Below are 22,424 nucleotides of genomic sequence, written 5' to 3'. Positions count from 1 at the left end.
TTATCTTTTAATTTTTGATCTTTTAAGAAGATATCTCTTTACATATGAATTTAGCACTTGAATGACTGTAATTTATCATAATACGTTTTTAGTCCTTGGGAAACATTGCTTGAGTCTTACACTTTAATTTAACGTGTCTTTCAACGTTTTACTAATCACGTGCGTATCTACAACCATTAACCTAAGTTTTTATATCGTTCGAACCAGCAACGAGACTTGTTAACGGACTTTACAGTACTGGGAATCCTGCCCTTAAATTACTGACCTTCTAACCAAGTTTTGTTAGAGGTTTTTACGGTCCATACGTCTTACCATGACACATCATTTCATATGTCCTACGCAGATACAAAACTTTTTAACCAATTAGACGTCAAGCGGACCAGCCCTTGCTCATGTTTTCTGTTCGTATCTGTACCGTAGATTATCGCTTCCCAAGAAACTGTTAGGCCTTCTCGTATTTACCATTAATTAACAGTCATCGAGTGAAATAAGATACATTTTGCCAATTCCCTATTAATCTACTAGACTACTTCAAAGTCGTGCCTCCTGCCTTCTCTTCATACAGAACTCATCCATTCCCCTTTTTATAAATATATTTTGAACATGTTCGTTCTCTTAATAGCTATGGGACCACAGGTAAGCAGAAGTTAATATAACCATTCAAAAATGACAATCAAAGTCTGATCACCTGCTGGCACCCTTTTTCTGAAGATCACTGTTCGGTGACGCCACTTGATAAGATGTAAATTCTGGAGAAGGCAGGCCGGAAGGAGTCACGACAATTATAAAAAGGGTTGACTCGGTTTTATTAGCTCGACGTCGGATCATGCCACCAATCCACAACAGAGTGGCTAGCAGGAGTGAAGACTCTCTCTTACAAGAGTGCTTAAATACAGTATCTGGACATGTTCAAACATAGAATGCACAGAATCGCTTCCTTAACGGGTCTTCAGTGGTCAGTACACTGGTACACTAGAACGTTCAGCAGTTGAAGTGGTCGTTAATCACATAAGCCTTATTTGTACATGATTTTCCTCACTGTCTCCCCACTGTCTGGACTGCATGCTATATTCTGCTCAGAGGGAGCCTTGCTGTATGACCTCTTGACCTTACAGAGACACACGCTGTACATGTACCCAGAAACTCTGCCTTACACTACTGCTAACCCATTTTATGTTCATTTGCTAAAGGCCCCGTCACACCATAACGTTCTGGTAAACGTTCTCTGAAAGTTCTAATCGTTCAATTTCGAGCGTTCTAGGGCGAGGTGGACACATCTGGCGTATGACTAACGTGTGACTATAACGCATGACTAGCATGGGACTGACGCATGAGGAGCGTGTAACAGCGACCAAGTAAAACATCCCTGAAAACTATTAGCGTGTGATGACGTGTAACTGGGTCGCGACGACGTGTGACGAAAACAAACGATGAAAACGAAGCAATAGAAGAATAAGAATAACAACCAAGTAACGCTAGGGTAACGACTGACTAACGATAGCCAAACGCGTGCAACGTTAGTCAAACGTTCCACAAACGTTCTTCAGCGTGTCCAGCATTTAAAATTGTGCGTTTAAAAACACTGGTCTCCATGAGAACTTTTGTGCATGTTCAAAACTTTTTTTTTTGGACCAGCATTCTCCGCCGATCGCCGACGATTACCAGCGTCACCAGCGTCCACACAACGCTCTTCTGGCGCTATACCATCGCTATACCAGCGACCATGGACGATTAGCAATGTTTCCTCTAACGTCATAGAACGTCGACCAGAACGTTATGGTGTGACGGGGCCTTAAGTGACATTTCAGATTGGTTATAGATAGTGAAATATTTGCTGTCTGAGAGATCCCAACTAAATAAATAAATGTAGTAGTTAATAGGAAATATCTGTAGAACGGCCGGTTGGTGCAGTTTTGATTCATCGTCCGGAGGTCAGTTTCGATCAAATGACAACGTCTCGGCGACGTCTTGCCAATGAGCAAATGATGTCCATGACGTCGGGCCTACGTCTGCAAGATGTATGTGTGCTATCTGGGTAGTGCACTGTCAAATTTTAAGTCAAGCGGTAGTGTTCACAAAATCACAAAAATGGATCGGTTTTTGATCCCCAAAATTCCTTGATTAGAAGAAGAAGAAATGCAAGGCGTATCTAATTCTGATTTAGAAGAAGAGGAACGTCTTGGTCAAAGATGTCAACCCTCCACCTCTACTGAGGGTACTAGCCATGATGCTAGCACCCTGGGTGACTTAAGCATGAACGCCCAGTGTTGGGGAGGTTCTGTGTTGGCTCAATGGGGTGTGTTAGTTGTCACCATGGAGTGTCGGTAAGAACACTGGACAATGAGGAACAGGCTTTCTTTCCTTTCCTTTACTTAATGAACTTGATGTGGTAGTTATATTGTGCTTGTGAGTGTATGTATGTTTGTTTGTGTGTGGTCTGAAACAAAGGGAATATACAACTATAAGTGATACAAAGTAAACATATACATATATACATACATATATATATATATATACACAGTTTGTAACAAGCCCGAAATTAGTGAACACCTGTTGAACAAATAAAGGGCTAAGCTAGCATCGGCAGTCTATGCTAATGTACGCACCGAACTATACCTCTAATTACAACTGAACGTCGGAGGGCTATCTCCGCTTTCTTGACATCATAACATGTACAACACAACACAGGCATAAACCAATACGGAACAACAAAGCAATTACACACTTACTTGGTATTCATTGACGCACACGAAGAACAAATGAAACTAGAGAGGGTACAACTTCTGGGGAAATTGTAGGGTGTGCTTGCTTGCGTCGGTTGCAGGTGGGTCCGTCCTCTAAGTTTTTCCCTTCTTGTGATATTTTCAAGCATTTAGCCTACTCATATTGCATATTTCATTAAGAACACCCTTTGAAACAGTTGCGAACCCCCTTTGAAACAAACTACTGTAACAACGTTGTCACTGGCAGTATGGAATCGCGATTCAAACAGTACTGTACCGTCTGCTTACTGAAAATATGCCCCCCAAAACGTAAATAAGTTTGACATTAATGTAGGGGGAAATGGCTAATTCAAAATAAGTTTGCTAGAGGCAAGCTAGCTGCTGTTGCTCCACAGTTCACTGATTGTTTGAAAGCGCCGGAAATGATGGTTTCTTTTGACATAAAGTTTAGCTGTGGCATTGAAGACAGTACTACACACTGCCAGTGGCCGAGCCTAGTCTGACTGAGGCTAACGTCAAAACAAGCCGCGGTGTCACTCAAATTCCAAGTTTTACACAAATCACAAAAATATGCTGACCCACTGGCTATCTTCGCAATCGCCATATCTTTAAAACACTGCCCTCCTTCTGATTTTTGATGTAGAATTGACCCTGGTACGAAATTAAGAAAATACTCATCAGAGATCGACAACAGCTGACGCAATCGTCAACGGTCCGTGTACGTGAGTTTAATTCCTTATGTCATTATAACAGAACACGCATGAATACGAAAAACGTTTGTGAGTCCGTTTTTTCGTTTTTTGGCAAAAAAAAACGGATTTTGACGTGTTATTTTGTTTTCTCGTTTTTGAAACACAAACCATAAAACAACTTTATATTTGGATTTTTCTCACGTGGGTGGAGCTAAGTGTGAAATGCCTGTCATTGGCCGAATGTGTCGTCAGCAGTACCTGTTCCTTCAAAGTAAAAGTTCTATCAGTTTTGGAAAACAATCTGCAAAAATTGTTTGTTTACAGTATATTCTCAAATTATTAAAATGTCAGGGATACTACATCTTTCTTCTTGATCTACAGAATCACAGAATTGAGCGGATTTGGCCTGAAATGAACAACAGGGTCAACTACCCAATAAAGACAGCTTTAGTCAATCTACTTGACCAAGAGCGGATCAACATGGAAGACAGTACAGTGAGGTTCTGTGTTTCTAATCTGACATTTCAGATTGCCAGCATTGGGATCAACAGAGTTGTGGACTCATGGAATGCCCATTGAATTCCAGGTATTTTACGAGAGATTTTACTAAGAGGAGTCAGGTGGCTGAGTGGTTAGGGAAGCGGGCTAGTAATCTGAAGGTTGCCAGTTCGATTCCCGTCCGTGCCAAATGAAGTTGTGTCCTTGGGCAAGGCACTTCACCCTACTTGCCTTGGGGGAATGTCCCTGTACTTACTGTAAGTCGCTCTGGATAAGAGCGTCTGCTAAATGACTAAATGTAAATGTATCTATCAGTTACATTTTAGGGTATTCACGTTTATAAACTTGCCAATTAATCTTTATTGACTTGGGAGTTCGCCCCTCCAACTTCATTCAATGCATCTACTTTTTTATCATTGATGTAGGGCCTACTGATATCTACAGGCTAAATAAACTAATGTCAAAATGCTGTAGGCCTAGTCGTGTTTTTCCATTTATATTTGTATTAGTAATATTATAAGATCACATCAATCAATTGTATTGGCCTGTTAGTGTGGTGGTGTTGCTGTAAATTGTTAGCTAACTGATAGTGCTTATAGATTCAACATTCCATTGAACTTCTTTCATATTCTAAGATTAGATTAAACTTTGTAATTGAACAGTACAAGTATACAGTACAACAAAATGCAATTAGCATCTAACCAGAATTGCAAATAGTATTTATAAGTATTAAGTAGCCTACATTAAGTATATGTATATAACAAGGGAAATACATAGATGTGCAAATGGTTATTCTAAGTGGCATTGTAGATGCCATATGAAGGCGAAGGTTGCATGGGCACCCGGGATGCGGAGATAGCCGCCGTCGAGTCCCCAAGGTAGACATGCGTATGTAACAACTGTAAAAATATATACATCATGGCAATTCTAAATGTGCAGAGGAAAATGGAATGTGCAAGGAGCATGTGCAACTGAAATGCAGGGATAGCAGCATGTGCGGTTCTTATGCACTGATGATCCTGTGTACCCTGCTCAGACACAGCTTGTGCATGCCGCTAGGCGCTTGACCTCCTCCCTGTAGTCTGTCACTGACACAGAGTTTCATGCATTCAAATTTCCCCCCAGTCATCTACACACCATACTCCACTAATTTAATAGTTACTTTTAAGTGTCAAAAATAAGTTGCACTATTAATAATACAAAAGCTGTGTCAAGTTGCATGGGTAGTTTTGACGGAGAGCAATCTTCAAGACATGCCACACATCTTTCATTGGATATAGGTTGGGGCTCTCATTGAGTCACTCAGGGATATTGACCTTTTTATTCCTTAGACCAGTGGTCACCAATCCTGTTGCAGGAGAGCTCCCTTTGTGTAAAGGTTTCACTCCACACGGCCTTAGCTGCCGTTAGTGAGTGGTTGCACAACTTACTAGCACACACATGGTGTACTTTTCTCTGTTCCTTTGTGATGCAACATTCAAGTACCATACAAAGTCAAATACATTTCAACACCTAACTGCACCTTCTCTTTCTGCATGAAATACTATATCTTAAATATATCCAGATACATGTGCCAGTTATACTACATTCATTTAAGAACTATGAAATCCAAACAAACATTCATGCACTTAAACTTTATAAAAAATATCATTTCTGAAGAAGGGTCATTTCAGGTTTCAAATACATTTTATTACAGACAAATGCAAAAGGGCAACATGGCGTTAAACTTGGAGCTTTTTTATATACAAACTGTATATGTCAACACTTAATAGGGCGTTTGTGTGTGTGTGTATGCGTGCAGTTGTTTGTCTCTGGGATAGAGGAAGTTATCTTTTCATACGTTTACAGTTGAGTAAGATCAGATGCATAAGAGCATCCTGGAAGGGCGTATATGTATGTTTATTACATTGTCATAAATGACTGTCATGTCTGGAAACTGTTCTTCAAAGTGTCTCTCCACTTGGGCTTGCTCTTCTGCATTTCCAAACGGGTTGATGCCAAATGTTGAGGATCTGGTCAAAGACGATCTTGTGTCTGCCTCATAAAGATCCGCTGCTGCTGAGGCACAGGGTAGGAGATCCTCTGTGACCTTCTTGACACAGCCATGTTGTGCCAAGATGTTTGGAACTCCTCTGCCTGGTGTGAAACTCTTATTATTTCATTGTTATACATTGTTATACTTTGTTATACACTTTTTATTTATAACAATTCAATCGTGATTCACAAATGCACATCTTGAAATGGTGGTATGGATTTAGAATCACATCCTTGAATATTGAAGTAATATATTGTATGTAACTGCATGCATTGTATATTCATTGGAGCAATGTAGTTAATTACTTGAGCTTTAACTTACTGCTTGCATAATTTTCCTCATAATGTTAAAGGTTGACATGAATTGATGTGAGAAGGCTGCATTAAAATACCTGGAATTCTATGGGCATTCCATGAGTCCACAACTCTGTTGATCCCAATGCTGGCAATCTGCAATGTCAGATTAGAAACACAGAACCTCACTGTACTGTCTTCCATGTTGATCCGCTCTTGGTCAAGTAGATTGACTAAAGCTGTCTTTATTGGGTAGTTGACCCTGTTGTTCATTTCAGGCCAAATCCGCTCAATTCTGTGATTCTGTAGATCAAGAAGAAAGATGTAGTATCCCTGACATTTTAATAATTTGAGAATATACTGTAAACAAACAATTTTTGCAGATTGTTTTCCAAAACTGATTGAACATCTGCAGAAATGTAATACAATTATTTTCCAAAGTGCATTTTGTACATTAATTAAAGTAATTAAATACCAACATTCCAATTTGACAAACAAGAATTGTTGAGTTTATTTGTATTAAGTACTGGTATGACACTGATGAATTCCAGGTCTCTGTATGTGTGTGGGGGTTTCTGGAATGGCAGCTCATTCATCACATGTACTGGTGAGTTATTTAATCATGGCTATATCAACCTACCCTTGTTGATTTGGTTTGTAGGTAAGGTGCTCTGTCCAGGTTGTTTCTGTAACCTAACAGTTGTTGTTGGATAAATAGAGTCAGGTAAAACTCTTTCCCGTGGTCTACCCTTACTTGATCCCACATTCCATATTCCAAAACCGCTGGTCTGTTAAAACAAATATTCAACACAAAGAGCACAAACACCATTTTTTTTTTAAACATTCATGACAACAAATAATTGTTTAACCCTTGTGTTATCTTCGGGTCATTCTGACCCATCAGTCATTGTGACCCACCGTCGTATTGCGACAAATTTACCTCATACAAAAACAAAGTGAAGCATTTTCTTTTAACTGTCGGGCTGTCTCAGACCCCCCACATTGGAATGGTTAAAAGAAAGTTATTTTTATTTGTTTTTGTATTGGGTAAAATTGGGTAAACACAATGATGGTTCGTTATGAACCTTTGGGTCATGTGACCCGAAGGCAGCACGAGGGTTAAGATACCACTAATAGTTATATATGTGTATTAAATACAAATTGGAAATGTATACAACATCAATAACTGCTTACCTGTAAACATTCTCATAAATTATGAGGTTATTTTTCACAGGCATGGTTGAATGACCAACAATCTTAGAAGTCAAGCCATCAATGGCCAAGACATGTGTGGCCCCAAACATCACCAACTTTTCATTCTGGTCCATGTGAAGCTTGTGTCCCATGTATTCAGCATGGTAGGGAAATGGGTTTAAGTTCCGTGCACCCTAAAACAACCCTATTTATTTAGATTGAAGCATAACCATTTTCTGTAAAGAAAAAACATTTGCATCAGCACATGTGGGATAACAATTAAGGCCCGTTGGGCAAAATACTTACATGACAACGTGCTTCGTGGTTTGGTTGCTGGACTGATCTTAGCGCAGCCCCAACTCGACCCTCAGACGCATGAAAACCCTTGGTGGATAGGTACCCAGTCATCATTTTACGTCCAAATGTGGGTCCGGTCTGTTGTGACATAGGGACAAACACACCAATAGACATTAGACAGAAGCCTTCTTTATGTGACCTTTTTCATGATGGACACACTACCTGGTGCTTAAAGACCCTAAAAGTAATTTGTTTCAATACATTTATGCAAAATTGATGTGTGTGTATATGACAGATGTAAAAATATGAACTTATATGTAAATATGTTTAGGAATATGTATATTGAAATACAACTTTATATATGTTTAGATTTTTTATTGAATGTGAAGTAAATATTTATATCACCACTATATATTCATTTAGTTCTGTGGTTCATGACACAGAGAAACATACTTCTTGTGTACCCACCTCCTGTATACCTTTGGCCACTGCCAATTCCAAATGAGTGGCCGACACAACTCCTTTTAAAAAGTTATTGTCAGCACAAAACCGCTTTATGTTGTCTATAGAACACCCTCTTTGGACACCAGTGGAAGTCAGGAATGACGACATTTCTTTGTATGTCTTCCCTTGCATCTTCATTTCTTTAATAACCTCTCGGAAGGGTTCAAGTGTTTTGAGGTGTTTTCAGAGCCTGGTACGTCGAGTCTAGTGTCACATGAACTTCCTGTATGTAGTCTACGTAACCGGTCGCCTGTTCAAAGCTAACTTAATGTGTTAATTATTATTATTGTTTTATAGCTGCAGATCTAAGATCAGATTCCCAGCCCAAAATCTGATTCTTAAACATTCAGTAGAAACGCTGTACTGACACAGGGTCTGCTAAAAATGGTTCTCCCGCTCAATAGGTTTTTAATTAAATCTTTAAACATAAAAAAAACACAATTAAGGTAGCCTACTATTGAATTAATTTCATGTATATGTGTACTGAAATAAAACAGTGTATGAAGTTACCGAACGTGCCCCCTCAACATTATTCTCTGATTATAGTTAGAACTCCAACACGTGAAGAATCTGACCGCGCAACACTGTCAAGAACTCACCATCGTCAACGTGCAACAAAAAAGTTAGGCTAACTGTAGCACTTTCTATTTTGAAATGTTTTATTTTGCTTTAAATGTTTTAGTTTGGTAGCTCAGTGAAGCACTTAAAAGATTTTTTTTATATATACAGTATGATTGTGCTTGAAATAAAAAAAATATTTACCTACACCTTATTCTTGTTTAAGATAATTTACATAATACGTATATCTATCTGTATAGTGTCTCACTCACTCACATCCTTTACTCACTTCACTCACTTCACACACGCACTCACTCACTCGGAGAGGGGGCATACTAGAGTATTCAAACCTTACTTCTGATTAAGCAGCATCACTGGAAGATTTCCCTTGATAAATATAAGCATATCAACATTTTTAGGAGTCAACCTGTTCCTCTTCTCATCTAAAATATGTCCTGCTGTGCTGAAAAGTTGCTCGCTATCTACACTTGTACAAGGTGCGGAGAGGAAGACTTGTGCTGCTTGTGCGATAGCAGGAAAGAGGTCTTTATTGGCCTTCCAAAAAGCAGTGGCTGTCTGTGACTGTTTTCGTTCGAATGCGGGTCTCACAGAGTAACGTGCGATTCTGAAAATTCCAACCGACTATTTTCCGATAGGCAAAAACTATGACAAACGCTATAGTATGGCTTCAAAATTTACAATGAAGGATTCATATATCTATGTGTCTATTACAATATGTAATGATAGTATTCAATGACACAAATCGGTGTTCTAGAAAGAGTGGTCTGGAGTCGCAGAGGTCCCATAATATCAGCTTTAATGCAGCAGTTGGAAATCAACAAGTACAGAGCTCTGGGGTTGTCTACATTTCCCTACCCGCAACAGAGTTTGGGCTGGTTCACGAAGTCCAACTGGCTATCTTTCCCTGCCCCAGCATATAATATACAGTGCAATTAAAACAGAAAGATGAAAAGAGGGTTGAGCTTGTTCTCTCGTGCATCAGGGAGTTGTTCTTGCCTCCGCGTCCCACCTGCTCGGGTGCCATCTCCACCCAGATTCAAGGTTGTTTCTGAAAATGAAAAGATAGAGACACAAAGAACAGCCTGCTTCCCACACTCAGTGTGAGACCCAATGTTTAAGCCTGGGCACACTTCTAAGTTCATAACTTTAATAAGCACAATGCATAACTTTAATAAGCACAATATATTCTTTAAGACATGCCTCCTTCATAAATCCTGTTGTTATATTCACTCGTGCACAGTGCCCGTGATGCATTCAGTGATTAAAATGCCACACATATTAATAACTGGGATCATAGTTAGTGCCGTGCCTGATATGCAGCTGGTGATTACAGTTCTAGAATATGTGTTGTAATGTATTATACATTCTTTAATCCCTCTTTTGATCTCTGAAAACACCAGAGATCAATCAACATAGCCCGGACCAACCACCGCCTCCTCGTCCTGGTCAGCCAGCCCCAGCAACGGCATTTGGAACCCCTTCGTCGGGTTCTCCACAGCCGAGACAATGATCCTGTTACACAGGGACCTGATACATGGGATACAACAACACCCACACAGAGCAAACATGCACAACATACCAAATATGGAGAGAAAGACAGAGACAATCATAGTCTTCCAACGACCAAAAGTGTTATTTAGCCAATCGTTGAGGGGATTCTGAATTCCCGAGTTGTCGTGCATTTCTTTAGATAATGTACGCAAGCCTTCTAAGGCCCTAGTCACCGATCCATCCGGGGCAGTATTATTGGGGATAAATGTACAACAGGCTTCACCAAACATCGCGCAGACCCCCCCTTTCTCAGCTAATAGCATATGCAGCTGGTGATTACAGTTCTAGAATATGTGTTGTAATGTATTATACATTCTTTAACAATTAGAGGCTAACAAGTAACACTAGCAGGTAGTAGCATTGCTACAAGTATTATGCTAGGTTGCTAGGTAACGGAAGCTAACTAAAGCTAGCTAGCTTCCGTTTTGGAAAACAAACTCTGGTGGAAGCGTCGGAAATATTTAGAACTCACGCATCTAAAGGTTAAAGAATCATTTCTTACCATTGGCGGCCTGAAATGCCTATCTAACGTTTTATTGAAACGTCTCTGATAGTAGTTCTCCAGATGTTATGTCATCTGATCGGCCATGTTTGATCGTCCGTTTTGAGAACGCCGATCAAAACCGATAATGGGAATATCGGCCGATATGGATCGGCGCCGATCAGATCGGAGCATCCCTATAAAATTGCATGAAATTGCGCATGGTACTTCAGAATGATGTCATCTTGAAGCTAATAAGGTTTGAAAAACCATCAGTTCAAATTATATTTTATTTATTGACACAAAGATATTGAGGCAATGTGGACATTTACAAAGATACACCCCTTTCAGCCATTTTGTATTGCATTTCTTATTCCATTTCACCCTATATAAAGACATCTGCCCGCACACTATCCCCATCCATGCTGTTTCCCTCTCTCCCAGCGCAGGTCACGCCAAGGCAGAAATGCTGCGGCGGCCGTCTGAGGTTTAGAAGTAGCCCAAAAACACGCCTCCCACATTTTAACCGCAACACTGTTCAAACTTTAACGAAAACCGCAGATATTGAAAATCTTCTTGAGTTGATCTCTTTCCAGGATCTCAGTCAATCCACAATTAAGAGTATTCATGTGGGCAACTGGGCTAGGGCAGGGCTCATGTTCAGCTGCTTGCGAGAATAGCCAGTGAAAGACGGCAGCCGACAAGATTATATTACCTAACAAACAATAACATTACAAACATCTAACTGAACAAACACAAAAACTGAAATCCCTCGCACGGCTGTTGTAACCAAGCTATTTTCCACAAGTCTTTGCGTTTTTTGACATGCCGCACTGCATGCTGGGTACCCAATGGCGCTGATGCTGATTATTTAGCTATGCCCCGACTGCGTGATATGACGAGAAGCTAGTGACGCGCCAAGGTCTCCGAGCATGAACCAGTTCTGCCAGATTAGCAAGCTATTTTTACTAATACAATACGATATGATGAACTTTATTGTCCCGCTCAGGGAAATTTGTCTTGGTCTCTGCGGTGCGTCATAAATGCCTTGACACTCACAATAATAACAAACAATACATCCTCAGCCAAACATTATCAACAGTTACATAACAGTATTGCACATATCCCATAACATAACACATACACCTCATAATAATACATGCTAAAAGATCACCGTAATAAAGGCACTATAAAAATTATGACATAGATTTCATCCTCAAGCGGCATTGAGAAGTTTTATGGAAGTTGGAACAAATGAGTTCTTAAAACGGTTGAGTTCGCAGTAAGGGACTCTATATCGCCTCCCTGAGGGTAGGAGGTCATACTCTGAATGGAGAATGTGAGAAGGGTCCCTTGCTATTCTCTGGGCTTGACTAAGAACAGATTGTTCATAAATAGACTTCATAAATAAACTGGTAGCTGCTTTTTCCAATGACCTTCATGGCCGTGTGCACCAGACGAGCGAGTTTAGTTTTCAGTTTTGCAGTGAGGTTGCCATACCAGGATGACATCCCATATCTGATTAAACTCTCCAGCACTGCCTGGTAAAATAAAACCATAATGCTTTTGTTCACCCCATATACCCTCAGTCTACGTAGGAAATACAATCTCTGCTGTAGACGGGAACACAAGATATCAACATGCACATGCCAACTAAAAGTGTCATCTAAGTGAACTCCAAGATATTTATAAGAGCTGACCTGCTCAATGGGTGAGTCGTGTATAATGACAGGGCTATGATCCCCTACTAATCTTGGGTCTAAGACCAACTCTTTAGTTTTGATAACATTCAGAGTGAGGTAGTGAGCATTACACCATTGCACAAAGTTTTCTATTTCAGAAAAATAGGCTGAGGTACTGGAATCTTTGTGCAGTAGACTGAGGATGGCGGTATCATCAGAAAATTTAAAAACAAGGTTCCCTGGGTGGCTGCCTGTACAGTCATTAGTATTAGCAGGGAGTCAGATGGCTGAGCGGTTAGGGAGTCGGGCTATTAATCAGAAGGTTGTTGGTTCGATTCCCGGCCAAGCAAAATGACGTGTGTCATTGGGCAAGGCACTTCACCCTACTTGCCTCGGGGAGAATGTCCCTGTACTTACTGTAAGTCGCTCTGGATAAGAGCGTCTGCTAAATGACTAAATGTAGTATAAAGTGTAAAAAGAACCGGGGAGCAGACACAACCCTGTGGGGCACCTGTGCTGATTGATTTGCATTCTGAGAGGGTGTTATTGACTCTAACCTGCTGACTCCGATTGGTTAAAAAGGAAAAATACCACTTAATTAAAACAGGGTTAACACTCATCTTCCTTACATTTACATTTAGTCATTTAGCAGACGCTCTTATCCAGAGCGACTTACAGTAAGTACAGGGACATTCCCCCGAGGCAAGTAGGGTGAAGTGCCTTGCCCAAGGACACAACGTCAGTTGGCATGACCGGGAATCGAACTGGCAACCTTCGGATTACCAGCCCAATTCCCTCACCGCTCAGCCACCTGACTCCTTAGTTTAGAGATGAGCAGATGGGGTTGAAGTGTGTTAAAAGCCGAGCTAAAATCAATAAATAAAATCCGTGCATATGCTTTTGGGCATTCCAAGTGCTTGACAGTGGAGTGGGTGATGCTGTTAATAGCGTCATCAGTACCTCTCCCCTGCCTATAAGCAAACTGGTATGGATCAAGTACCAAGTTGACCTCTGCCTTAAGCACAGATAACATGTATTTCTCAAAACCTTTCATTACAATCGAAGTCAGGGCCACAGGTCTAAAATCATTGTTATCAACTGGACACGGTTTCTTAGCTACAGGAACTATGATGGATTTTTTCCACAGAGCAGGAACAGTGTGTGAATCCACAGACCGCTGAAAGATGGGGCACCAAGCTAAAGTGAGCTCTTCTGCACATGCCTTTAAAAGCAGTGCAGAAATGCCATCTGGGCCGGTGGATTTTTTAGTGCACACATGTTTTAAAATAGACTGAATCCTGAGTGGATCAATTATAATCCTGTAGCTAACATCAGTTAAAATAGTGTCTAAGACATTATTAGATTCCACAGAAAAGTCATGGCTATCAAATCTGAGAAAAAAGTCATTCAGTTAATTTGCCTTCCCCAGATCATCATCAGTACTGAGGCGTTTCTTGGTGGTATTCATATTTGTAATGGCCTTCAGGGAGTCCCACAGATTTTTTGAATCCGTTGACAAAAAGGTCTGCTCTATGGTGTCCTTGTGATGTTTTCTGGCTTCCCTCAGCCTCTGTTTGAGTTCTCTTTGCACCATTTTCAGTCCTGCTCTATCATTGTTTTTAAAGGCTAGCTTTTTCCTATTAATACAGTCCTTTACGCTCTTGGATATGTAGGGCTTATTGTTGGGATACTCAATAATTGTCTTTTTCGTAACCACATTGTCTGCACAGAAATCAAATCAAATTTATTTGTATAGCCCTTTTTACACGCAAGCATGTCACAGAGGGCTTCACATACGCCCATAGAACTGCCCCTCAACCAACCTAAACCCTCAAGGAAGACAAGGAAAAAATCCCAAAAAACTCTCAACAGGAGAAAAAAAATTGAAGAAACCTTGGGAGGAGCAATTCAGAGAGGGATCCCCTCCTCCAGAGACGGTTGGTGAGAGAGAGGAGCAGAACACAGGCTAAACATAGTCATACAGTGTCGATGGGTTTTGAAACACCAAAATCCATTGTTCAACTTTATAGATGTAGGACAGGACCGGGAAACTCGCGACCAGGTCCAGCGTTGGCTGACCGACGACCAGGCAGGTGCTGACAACTCAAACCCCCCACACCACAAGGGATGTGTGTGGGGGGGGACAGAGAGAGGAGAGCAGGGATTAGAGAATGCCAGGAGCAGGTAACAGTTACAGTCATAATAGAATGAGATCCCCACCGGTCAAGTGTGGACTGGTGCAGCAATTTAACAGAGCAAAAAAGGGGAATTTGATGCAACCCCACACACCAAGACAGCGACAGCCCCCCTCGTTTGGAACATGAAATCTGTTCCAGGGGAAGAGAACTCTAAAATAAGTTATACTTATAGAATAAGGATGGAAACAACCCGTCCCCCGTTGCCTCCAACTAGTAACATACTTACCTTTAACAGTCGTAGAATTTACTAAACAACAACGTTTTTAACCTAATTTTAAATGTCGAAACAGTATCAGACTCCTTAATTGAGACGGGTAATTTGTTCCAGAGAAGAGGTGCTCTATATGAGAACGCCCTACCTCCAGCTGTTTTTTTCTTAATTTTGGGAACCACCAGATAGCCGGCATCTTGAGATCTAAGTGTCCTTGCGGGGCAATAGGGTGCAAGGAGACCGGAGAGATACAGTGGTGCCAATCCATGCAAAGATTTGTAGGTTAGTAGTAGAACTTTGAAGTCAGCTCTGGCTTGGATAGGGAGCCAGTGTAGAGAAACAAGAGTAGATGTTATGTGATCAAACTTTCTTGTTCTGGTCAATAGTCTAGCAGCAGCATTTTGCACCCGCTGTAGATTTTTTAGGTGGGTAATTGGGAGGCCAGAGAACAACACATTGCAATAGTCCAATCGGGACGTAACAAATGCATGTATTAGTTTTTCGGCATCATCCTTTGAGAGAAATTTTCGTATTTTGGCAATATTACGTAGATGGAAAAATGCAGTTCTGGTAATTTGCTTAATATGGTACTCAAACGAAACGTCTGGGTCTGTAGTCTGTTATAACTTCAGTAGTTATAACAGAATAACTTCAGTAGTTATAACAGAATGCTAATGTTTTGTTAGCGATTTAATGGTAATGCAAGCTAGCTAAAAACAATGTTAGTTAGCTTGGATAAACTGGTTTTCGTAGTAACATAAATCAACAAATCAGATCAATCGAACTTTATTCAGAAATGGGGGATGGCGGGAACATTAAAAGTGTAGGGTACAGTAAAAGTGAAATGGAACATTTCTTTCTGCCTTGAAGCTGTGTGCGAATCCTCATTGTTTGTAAACACAAGACCCCATCTATATGTAAAGATAACATCCAAGCTAACAATTTAGCCAAATCTGACTGCAGCTTTGTATACCATATGTACTGTGTTATGGTTGTTTGAGTTAAACAACTTGCTAAATGAATTAAATGTCTGTTCAATGTCAAATCCAATTATAAATGTATAAAAGAGAGAGTTCCAATCAAATCTGATTTTTTTTTTTTTTTTTTACCTAGAGGTTTAAAAGGCTACCTTTGCCTAAACTGACATGCACCAACTCAGAGAACTGAGTTTCAACATCCATTTACAAATTTAGTCTCTATTTGTTACTCTACTCAAAAGGCATGTTTAACTTAATGTCTGCACCTCTCTGTCACCAACTGTCTCTGGAGTGGGGGGTGGGGGCTTCACAGGGTGTCTACACTGATGTCTGTTCAATATGAACAGTATGGTAAAATGACAATAATCGGTTGAGTTTAAGAACAATGACTAAATGTGTGTAATGCGAAAGGATAACACCAAAATGTAATTGCTGTCCTAAATTATATTTATTATTACACTATGGTGGAAATGGTGGAGCCGAAACTAGCAATTCCATTAATCCCATGGAAACAAAGGCAAATGTGTGAGATGTACTGATGCAGAGCACAAATCATCCAAGAAGAAGTACTTCTCTTGAGTGGTTTTTATTCAGATGAATAATCATTGGATTCAGGTGAAAAGTCTATCACTTGAACTGGTTTTATAACTTAAGACACTCAAAGTCAGCAGCTTGGCATACTGGGACATGGAAAGGATTAAACATTTAGACTTTCATCAAAGTAAAAAATGCTGGTTTGTCCTTTTTCATCAATGTCCTCAAAAAAGCAGTCTGCAGAGCTACTGTGTCTGTGGGGTGACTGTCTCTGGATGGCTGGAAGGCAGGGGCAAGCATGGCCTGCAGGCAGGCAGGGCAGGCCAGCTGGATGAAGCTGTCCTGGGGTCAGGGCTGAAGAGAATCTGTCCAGCTAGAGAGGGGTAGTCCAGCAAGGGGTCTGTGTTGATCTCAGCATCCTCTGTTGCATCCTCTGTTACGCTCAGCATCCTCTGTTGTTGCTCTCAGCATCCTCTGTTGAACTCTGTTGAGCAGGCCTCTGCATGACCCTCCAGACCTGTAAAAGTTAAGAAAGGGTCCATGTCAGTTGTGAAAAATGAAGCTTTTTCCATCTACAGTTGATATAAACTACAGTTTTGACTGTGAAATGCAGTGGCATTACTTGAACTTGAATCCAAATGTGTTGACCTGATGGAGACCTATGCAAATCACTCAAAACACGGGTTCGATTCCAGGCTCTGGCAAGAGTATTTAGCTCTAAACTGGTCAATATATACACATCTGACAAAAGACCAGCTCGACCTTTGCCTGTAAACAGTGATTCTGACTGTCAGAGACCCTTAAATAACCTGACTTACTGAAATTGGCAAAACTAGCCTGGCTAACGTAGGTCGCTTTCTCAGGGCATAAGACGAATGAAACAGGCTCGCCTTGAAAAATCAGATATACTGGCTATCTTCAGCAGGCTCTTGTCTACAAAAAGCATCCCTGACGGTTTTGGAGTAGAATTGAGTGAAATACAAAATTGTTTACTGCCAGTGGGCGAGCCGAGTCTGACTCTGAGGCTAACGTCAAAACAATGTACCCCTGGGACGCAGTCTCTCTCCAATTGCAAGTCCACAAATCACAAAAATAATCGGAGCATCTGGCTAAATGCACAATTCCCACATCTCTTGAAGGCTGCCCTGCTCGACTTTTTTGGTGTAGACAGAACTGTAAAATGGTGAACTTATGAACATGACGCACCCAAAACATGGCTGCCGCCTAAGCCTATGGGGTCTCCCTGGCCTTCGAACTCATTCCAATTACGAAGACTTTCACAACCCAAATCCAAATTCTGAGCCGATCAGGTCTGTGGGGAATTGCTTTTTTCTCCTAAAGGCTGCCCTCCACGACCTTTTTGAAGAATTCGCCGAGATGCAAAATGATTCACTAATTATAAACACAGAGAGAAAAAGATAGCTACTTTTCAAGTTTGGTTTTCCGTCACTTCAAGCTCACGATCTAAAATGTCTAAAAGTGCACAAACCTCAAAAAAAAATATTCGTAACGGCGAGCTGCAATTGGAAGCTAAATGAAACAGGAGCTAAAGACCGAGGGTGGGGTCTTGGTCAGCACACAATTTCCAGAAAGGATGTGTGTGCGTCTCACAAGCTTGAGCGTGTGTCAAGTAGGGTGACCATCCTTCCGGAGGAACCCTAATAATAGGAATACTAACAAAAACAATGGGTTCCCTCCTACCGGAGGAACCCTAATAAGCAGTGCTTTTACTGTCCGCTCCCTGCGGACGACAAACGAAAAACTCACTTGAGCAATTTGATCCTGTCTTTTTCAACATGTAGGCCTACGTTGAAAAGCACAACTCTGCAGTGTCTTTGCACGTAAATATGTTATGCCAGTAATAGGGCTGTTCCGAATCAGTCAATTAGTCGATTTTCTGGTCGATATGCTCTTGGTCGACTAAGATTTTTTTTTTGTCAAGCTGCCGTATGGCAGTGTGAGATCTGATTCCCGCTTGTGTCACCATTGCTGAATTAAAGAAATGTTATACAGAAATTGTAGATTATATTATTTAAGACAAATAAAGCAACTCTAATAATATATAATTTAAAAGAAAAGGTGTTATTGTTTTCCCTTTCGTTAATCTGCGCTTTGTTTTGTTTCGATTTTTTGCACACGGCACGAGCACAATTGCCTGCCGAACTACAAACTCTGCCATAGCCTACTTTGTCGGTGTTATTAGTCAAAATGGCAAAGAAATCTGTGGTATGGCAGCATTTCATTAAAGTACATTTACATTTACCGGGTGACTCGAAAAACGTTGAATGCAAACTCTGCCAACAACGGTTTGTTTTTGATAGTTCGACGTTGAATATGATGTAGCCTACCACCTGAAAAACGTAAGTTGGCCTAGGCCTACTTCGCTCATGCTAACGCGCTGGGTTAAAAAATGAATATGCCTATTATAAGAATCACATCCAAATCGAATGACATTATCTTCTCCGGCCAAGACAACAAAATCTTACTCTGTTGCACCGTTCCCCACTTGGCTTCTACGTAAGTTCGCATGCTGCACGTTTCCAGGCAGTGATCAGCGCGCTCTGATGATTTGCATGTTAAACAAACAATATTTTAAATTTGTAGTACATTGTAAGAGATAATACATAATAACCAAACAGGTAATTTGTATTATATCGGCATTCGGTAACAACAGGACTGGTGACACGAGACTTGTTATTAGTAATAGCTTATTTTATAGCGGCTGAATCTGGAATGTCCAGCAGCTACATTGGGTCAGATCGGGAAAATGTTTGTACATTTATGTTTGTCTAGTTGTCAATCTCCCTTCTTACATATTTCTTTCATATTATCTCTTAAAACAGTGAGGATAAAAATCACACAAAAGGGTTTGATGAAAAACATTGTGATATTTATAGAAAAAAAAAAACTTGTAAAATTTTGATTAGTCGATTTTCAGAAGTGTTTAGTCGAGTCTTGGTCGACCAAAGAAAATCTTAGTCGGGGACAGCCCTAGCCAGTAATCACCTATGTTACGTATCAAACATGGACCAATTAAAATCGAGATGTTACTGGACATTTGCGCAGCTAACGTCATTACACCAGCTACATTGTAAACTTAATCCCCGCAAAATTCAAGTCAAAAATTGAGGAATTTCTCCAAGCTCTATTTTATAAAATAAAAAAAAGAAGGTAATTAGGTAATCTGGCTTTCATAAGTGCCTAGCCTCTTACTGACATTACCGCACGTCACTGGTTGTGGGATATGTGGGAGTCAGGTGGCTGAGCGGTGAGGGAGTCGGACTAGTAATCCGAAGGTTGCCAGTTCGATTCCCGGTCATGCCAACTGACGTTGTGTCCTTGGGCAAGGCACTTCACCCTACTTGCCTCGGGGGAATGTCCCTGTACTTACTGTAAGTCGCTCTGGATAAGAGCGTCTGCTAAAATGACTAAATGTCTAAATGTAAATATGTGAGTGAAAATACATCTAACATACTAACGCATATAACGCATTTGGTGTGTGCTAAATGACAAAAAATATCCGATGCCATCACCCAGGTGTGCCAATCACTGGAACGAGGCCCAAAAGAAATACTGACGCAATCGTAATTTACATGTCATCTACAATGTGCCCGTATTCACTCGTAGAGGAACCTGGTTTGTTTTGCTATTCTCTCCGTTGTACCGAACTCGTACCGAACCGTGATGTCTGAACCGCGGTATGAACCGAACCGTGACTTCAGTGTACCGTTCCACCCCTAGTATGTACACTCTGGCGCTCCATTTTGCTCTCCACTTTCCTGCCAAAATGTCGATAACCGGTGCATGCTGGGATTGCGTGACGTCAACTACTGGGGCTCTATTCACACTGAACACGTCTGCAGGGCTCTACGCTAACTTTTTCCCCAAAGAGTACATGTGCTCCTTAATTGTTTTTTTTTGTAGCACACATACAAATAAGGGGCACAGTGAGGCCTTTAACCTTATTCTGTGCTTTTGAGAACATTTGACCTGCACACCTCGAGGACCCTGAGGCGTGCGAGGAAGATTGTGGCCGACCCCTCCCACCCTGGTCACTCCCTGTTCCAGCTACTCCCCTCTTGCAGATGGCTGCGGTCCATCAGGACCAAAACCTCACGCCATAAAAACAGTTTCTTTCCATCTGCTACTGGCCTCTTCAACAAGGCCAAGGACTCCCATTGACATTCATTCACTTATTTAACTATTATAAGTCCATCTAATGGCAATTCAGTATGCATAAGCCACTTTATCTCAGTATCCGATTGCACTATGTTGACCATTCACGCTGCTCATTCTATTCTTATTTTTATATATATTTTATTTTATATTTAAATTCTTAGATTGTTTAGTTCTTAGAAATAGTTAAACTTTTGTACTTTTACTTAATTTAAGATCTGTATATGTTTAGTGTTTTGCACCTCCCTGCCACAGTAAATTCCGTGTTTGTATAACATACGAACACGGAATTTACAGATCTTAAATTAAGTAAAAGTACAAAAGTTTAACTATACAATAAACCTGATTCTGAACATTTGGGGCTCAAGCACCAGAAGCCACACTCCGCCCATGGCCTATACGGATACTTTTTCCCAGCGTTGTTCACCTCTCTATCTCTGACTGGACTGCATCATCACATAAAACTCTACTGTGTTGGCGAATACCACTTGTGAAATGTGGGACTTGTAGTTTTTAAACGTGGGGTAAATAGATAATTGTAGTTTGTAATCTTTAGTCACACAGAGTAGCATGTTATCAATATGTTAATAGCATGGCTAAGCCAAATAACGTTAGGCTATCAATAAATAACAGTTTATTAGTTTTAAAAACAGCTTATGCGCTCTCTAGTTAGGGGAGGGGCTATGCTCAGTGCTTCCATTGCATCATCAAGTCATAGTTTCAGCCCTGCCCAAAAGATCCTGAACACAAGTTGAGAAAACGTTTAACGGTCGAACTCCACAATTCAGTACTACATAGTTTGCAGTCTTTGTAATATGTTTAAGCAATACATTCCCATTTTTTAAAATGTGTTTCAGACAAAAAACTCAGAATTCACTTTAAGTGACATTAAAGCTCAGCTACCCATGCTCATCTTGCTGTAGCCGAGGCATCAGAAGTTAAAATCTGCTGTAGGCAAGTTTTGCCAAGCTAGCTATTTTAGCTTCTATTCCAAAGGAATAAAACCATAATATCCCATCCACTCCCACAAAATACGAACACGCTGCCTGACTATAGAAATGCCGGAAGACTAGTGTAGTTAGTCCACGAGAGAGAGAGAGAGAGAGAGAGAGAGAGAGAGAGAGAGAGAGAGAGAGAGAGAGCGCTTTGGAGAAAGCAGCATTGTTTTTTTTCACAAATTACCCCATGTTGCATTCACATGTAAGAACATACACAACACTATCATAATGAACATAAACATGGCTAATGTTAGTACTCACTACTTTCAAGCTAGCATGTTAGTATTGGGAAATTCTATAATAGAGTTTTAAAGAAATTCCCCCCAGAATACAACAAAACAGATAACTTACCGGTCCAAGAGAAATACGGCTACAATGGCGTCACTTTGCAGCCCCTTTAAATCTATCAGTTCTTGCTAGTGTTGAAAAGCAACACCGATATTGACTCAGGTTTTACTGTCCAATCTCTTTTTTTCTGGTAGCCTTTTCAACTACTGTCTGTTTTCTCTTTCGTCTTTTAACTGTGAAATCTGGAACTGAATTTATTGCCTGCTCTTTCTCCGCCATTCTTGTGCCTCTTGTTCGGTTGTTTAGAATACCTCTGCTGGTTGAAAACTACAGTAACGTGCATTTAGTGCAGGGGCAGAGTGCGTGCAGGTAGATAGACAGACAGGTAGCCCGTCCAGTCATTAGTCTCATAATGGTCTTAATGATTTGTTGTGTTTATTTTAGTCCTGCAACACCCACAGATGTCGGATTGATTTCATATTACCATCAAACCTTGATGTAGTGGTTGCTATC

At 40.6% G+C, this 22,424-nt stretch overlaps 1 protein-coding gene and 1 long non-coding RNA gene across 2 annotated transcripts; both read right to left on the bottom strand.

The window, feature by feature from the left end:
• Nucleotides 1-5,771: 5,771 nt before the first annotated feature.
• On the bottom strand, nucleotides 5,772-7,882 carry LOC136943814 (uncharacterized). The gene is made up of 5 exons (XM_067237277.1): nucleotides 7,742-7,882; nucleotides 7,436-7,629; nucleotides 6,882-7,029; nucleotides 6,340-6,544; nucleotides 5,772-6,049 (listed from the first exon to the last, which is right to left on the bottom strand). Exons 1-5 carry the CDS (start codon nucleotides 7,880-7,882, stop codon nucleotides 5,772-5,774), a joined length of 966 nt encoding a protein of 321 aa, XP_067093378.1.
• Nucleotides 7,883-16,485: 8,603 nt separating this feature from the next.
• Nucleotides 16,486-22,190, bottom strand: LOC136944866 (uncharacterized). Its single transcript, XR_010876798.1, has 2 exons — nucleotides 21,975-22,190; nucleotides 16,486-16,966 (listed from the first exon to the last, which is right to left on the bottom strand). It is a non-coding gene; the product is annotated as an uncharacterized lncRNA (long non-coding RNA).
• Nucleotides 22,191-22,424: the final 234 nt, after the last annotated feature.

This window comes from Osmerus mordax, chromosome 6 (assembly GCF_038355195.1).
Source record: "Osmerus mordax isolate fOsmMor3 chromosome 6, fOsmMor3.pri, whole genome shotgun sequence".
NCBI classification, from domain to species: Eukaryota; Metazoa; Chordata; class Actinopteri; order Osmeriformes; family Osmeridae; genus Osmerus; species Osmerus mordax.
This window is presented reverse-complemented; position numbering and strand designations above follow the sequence as displayed.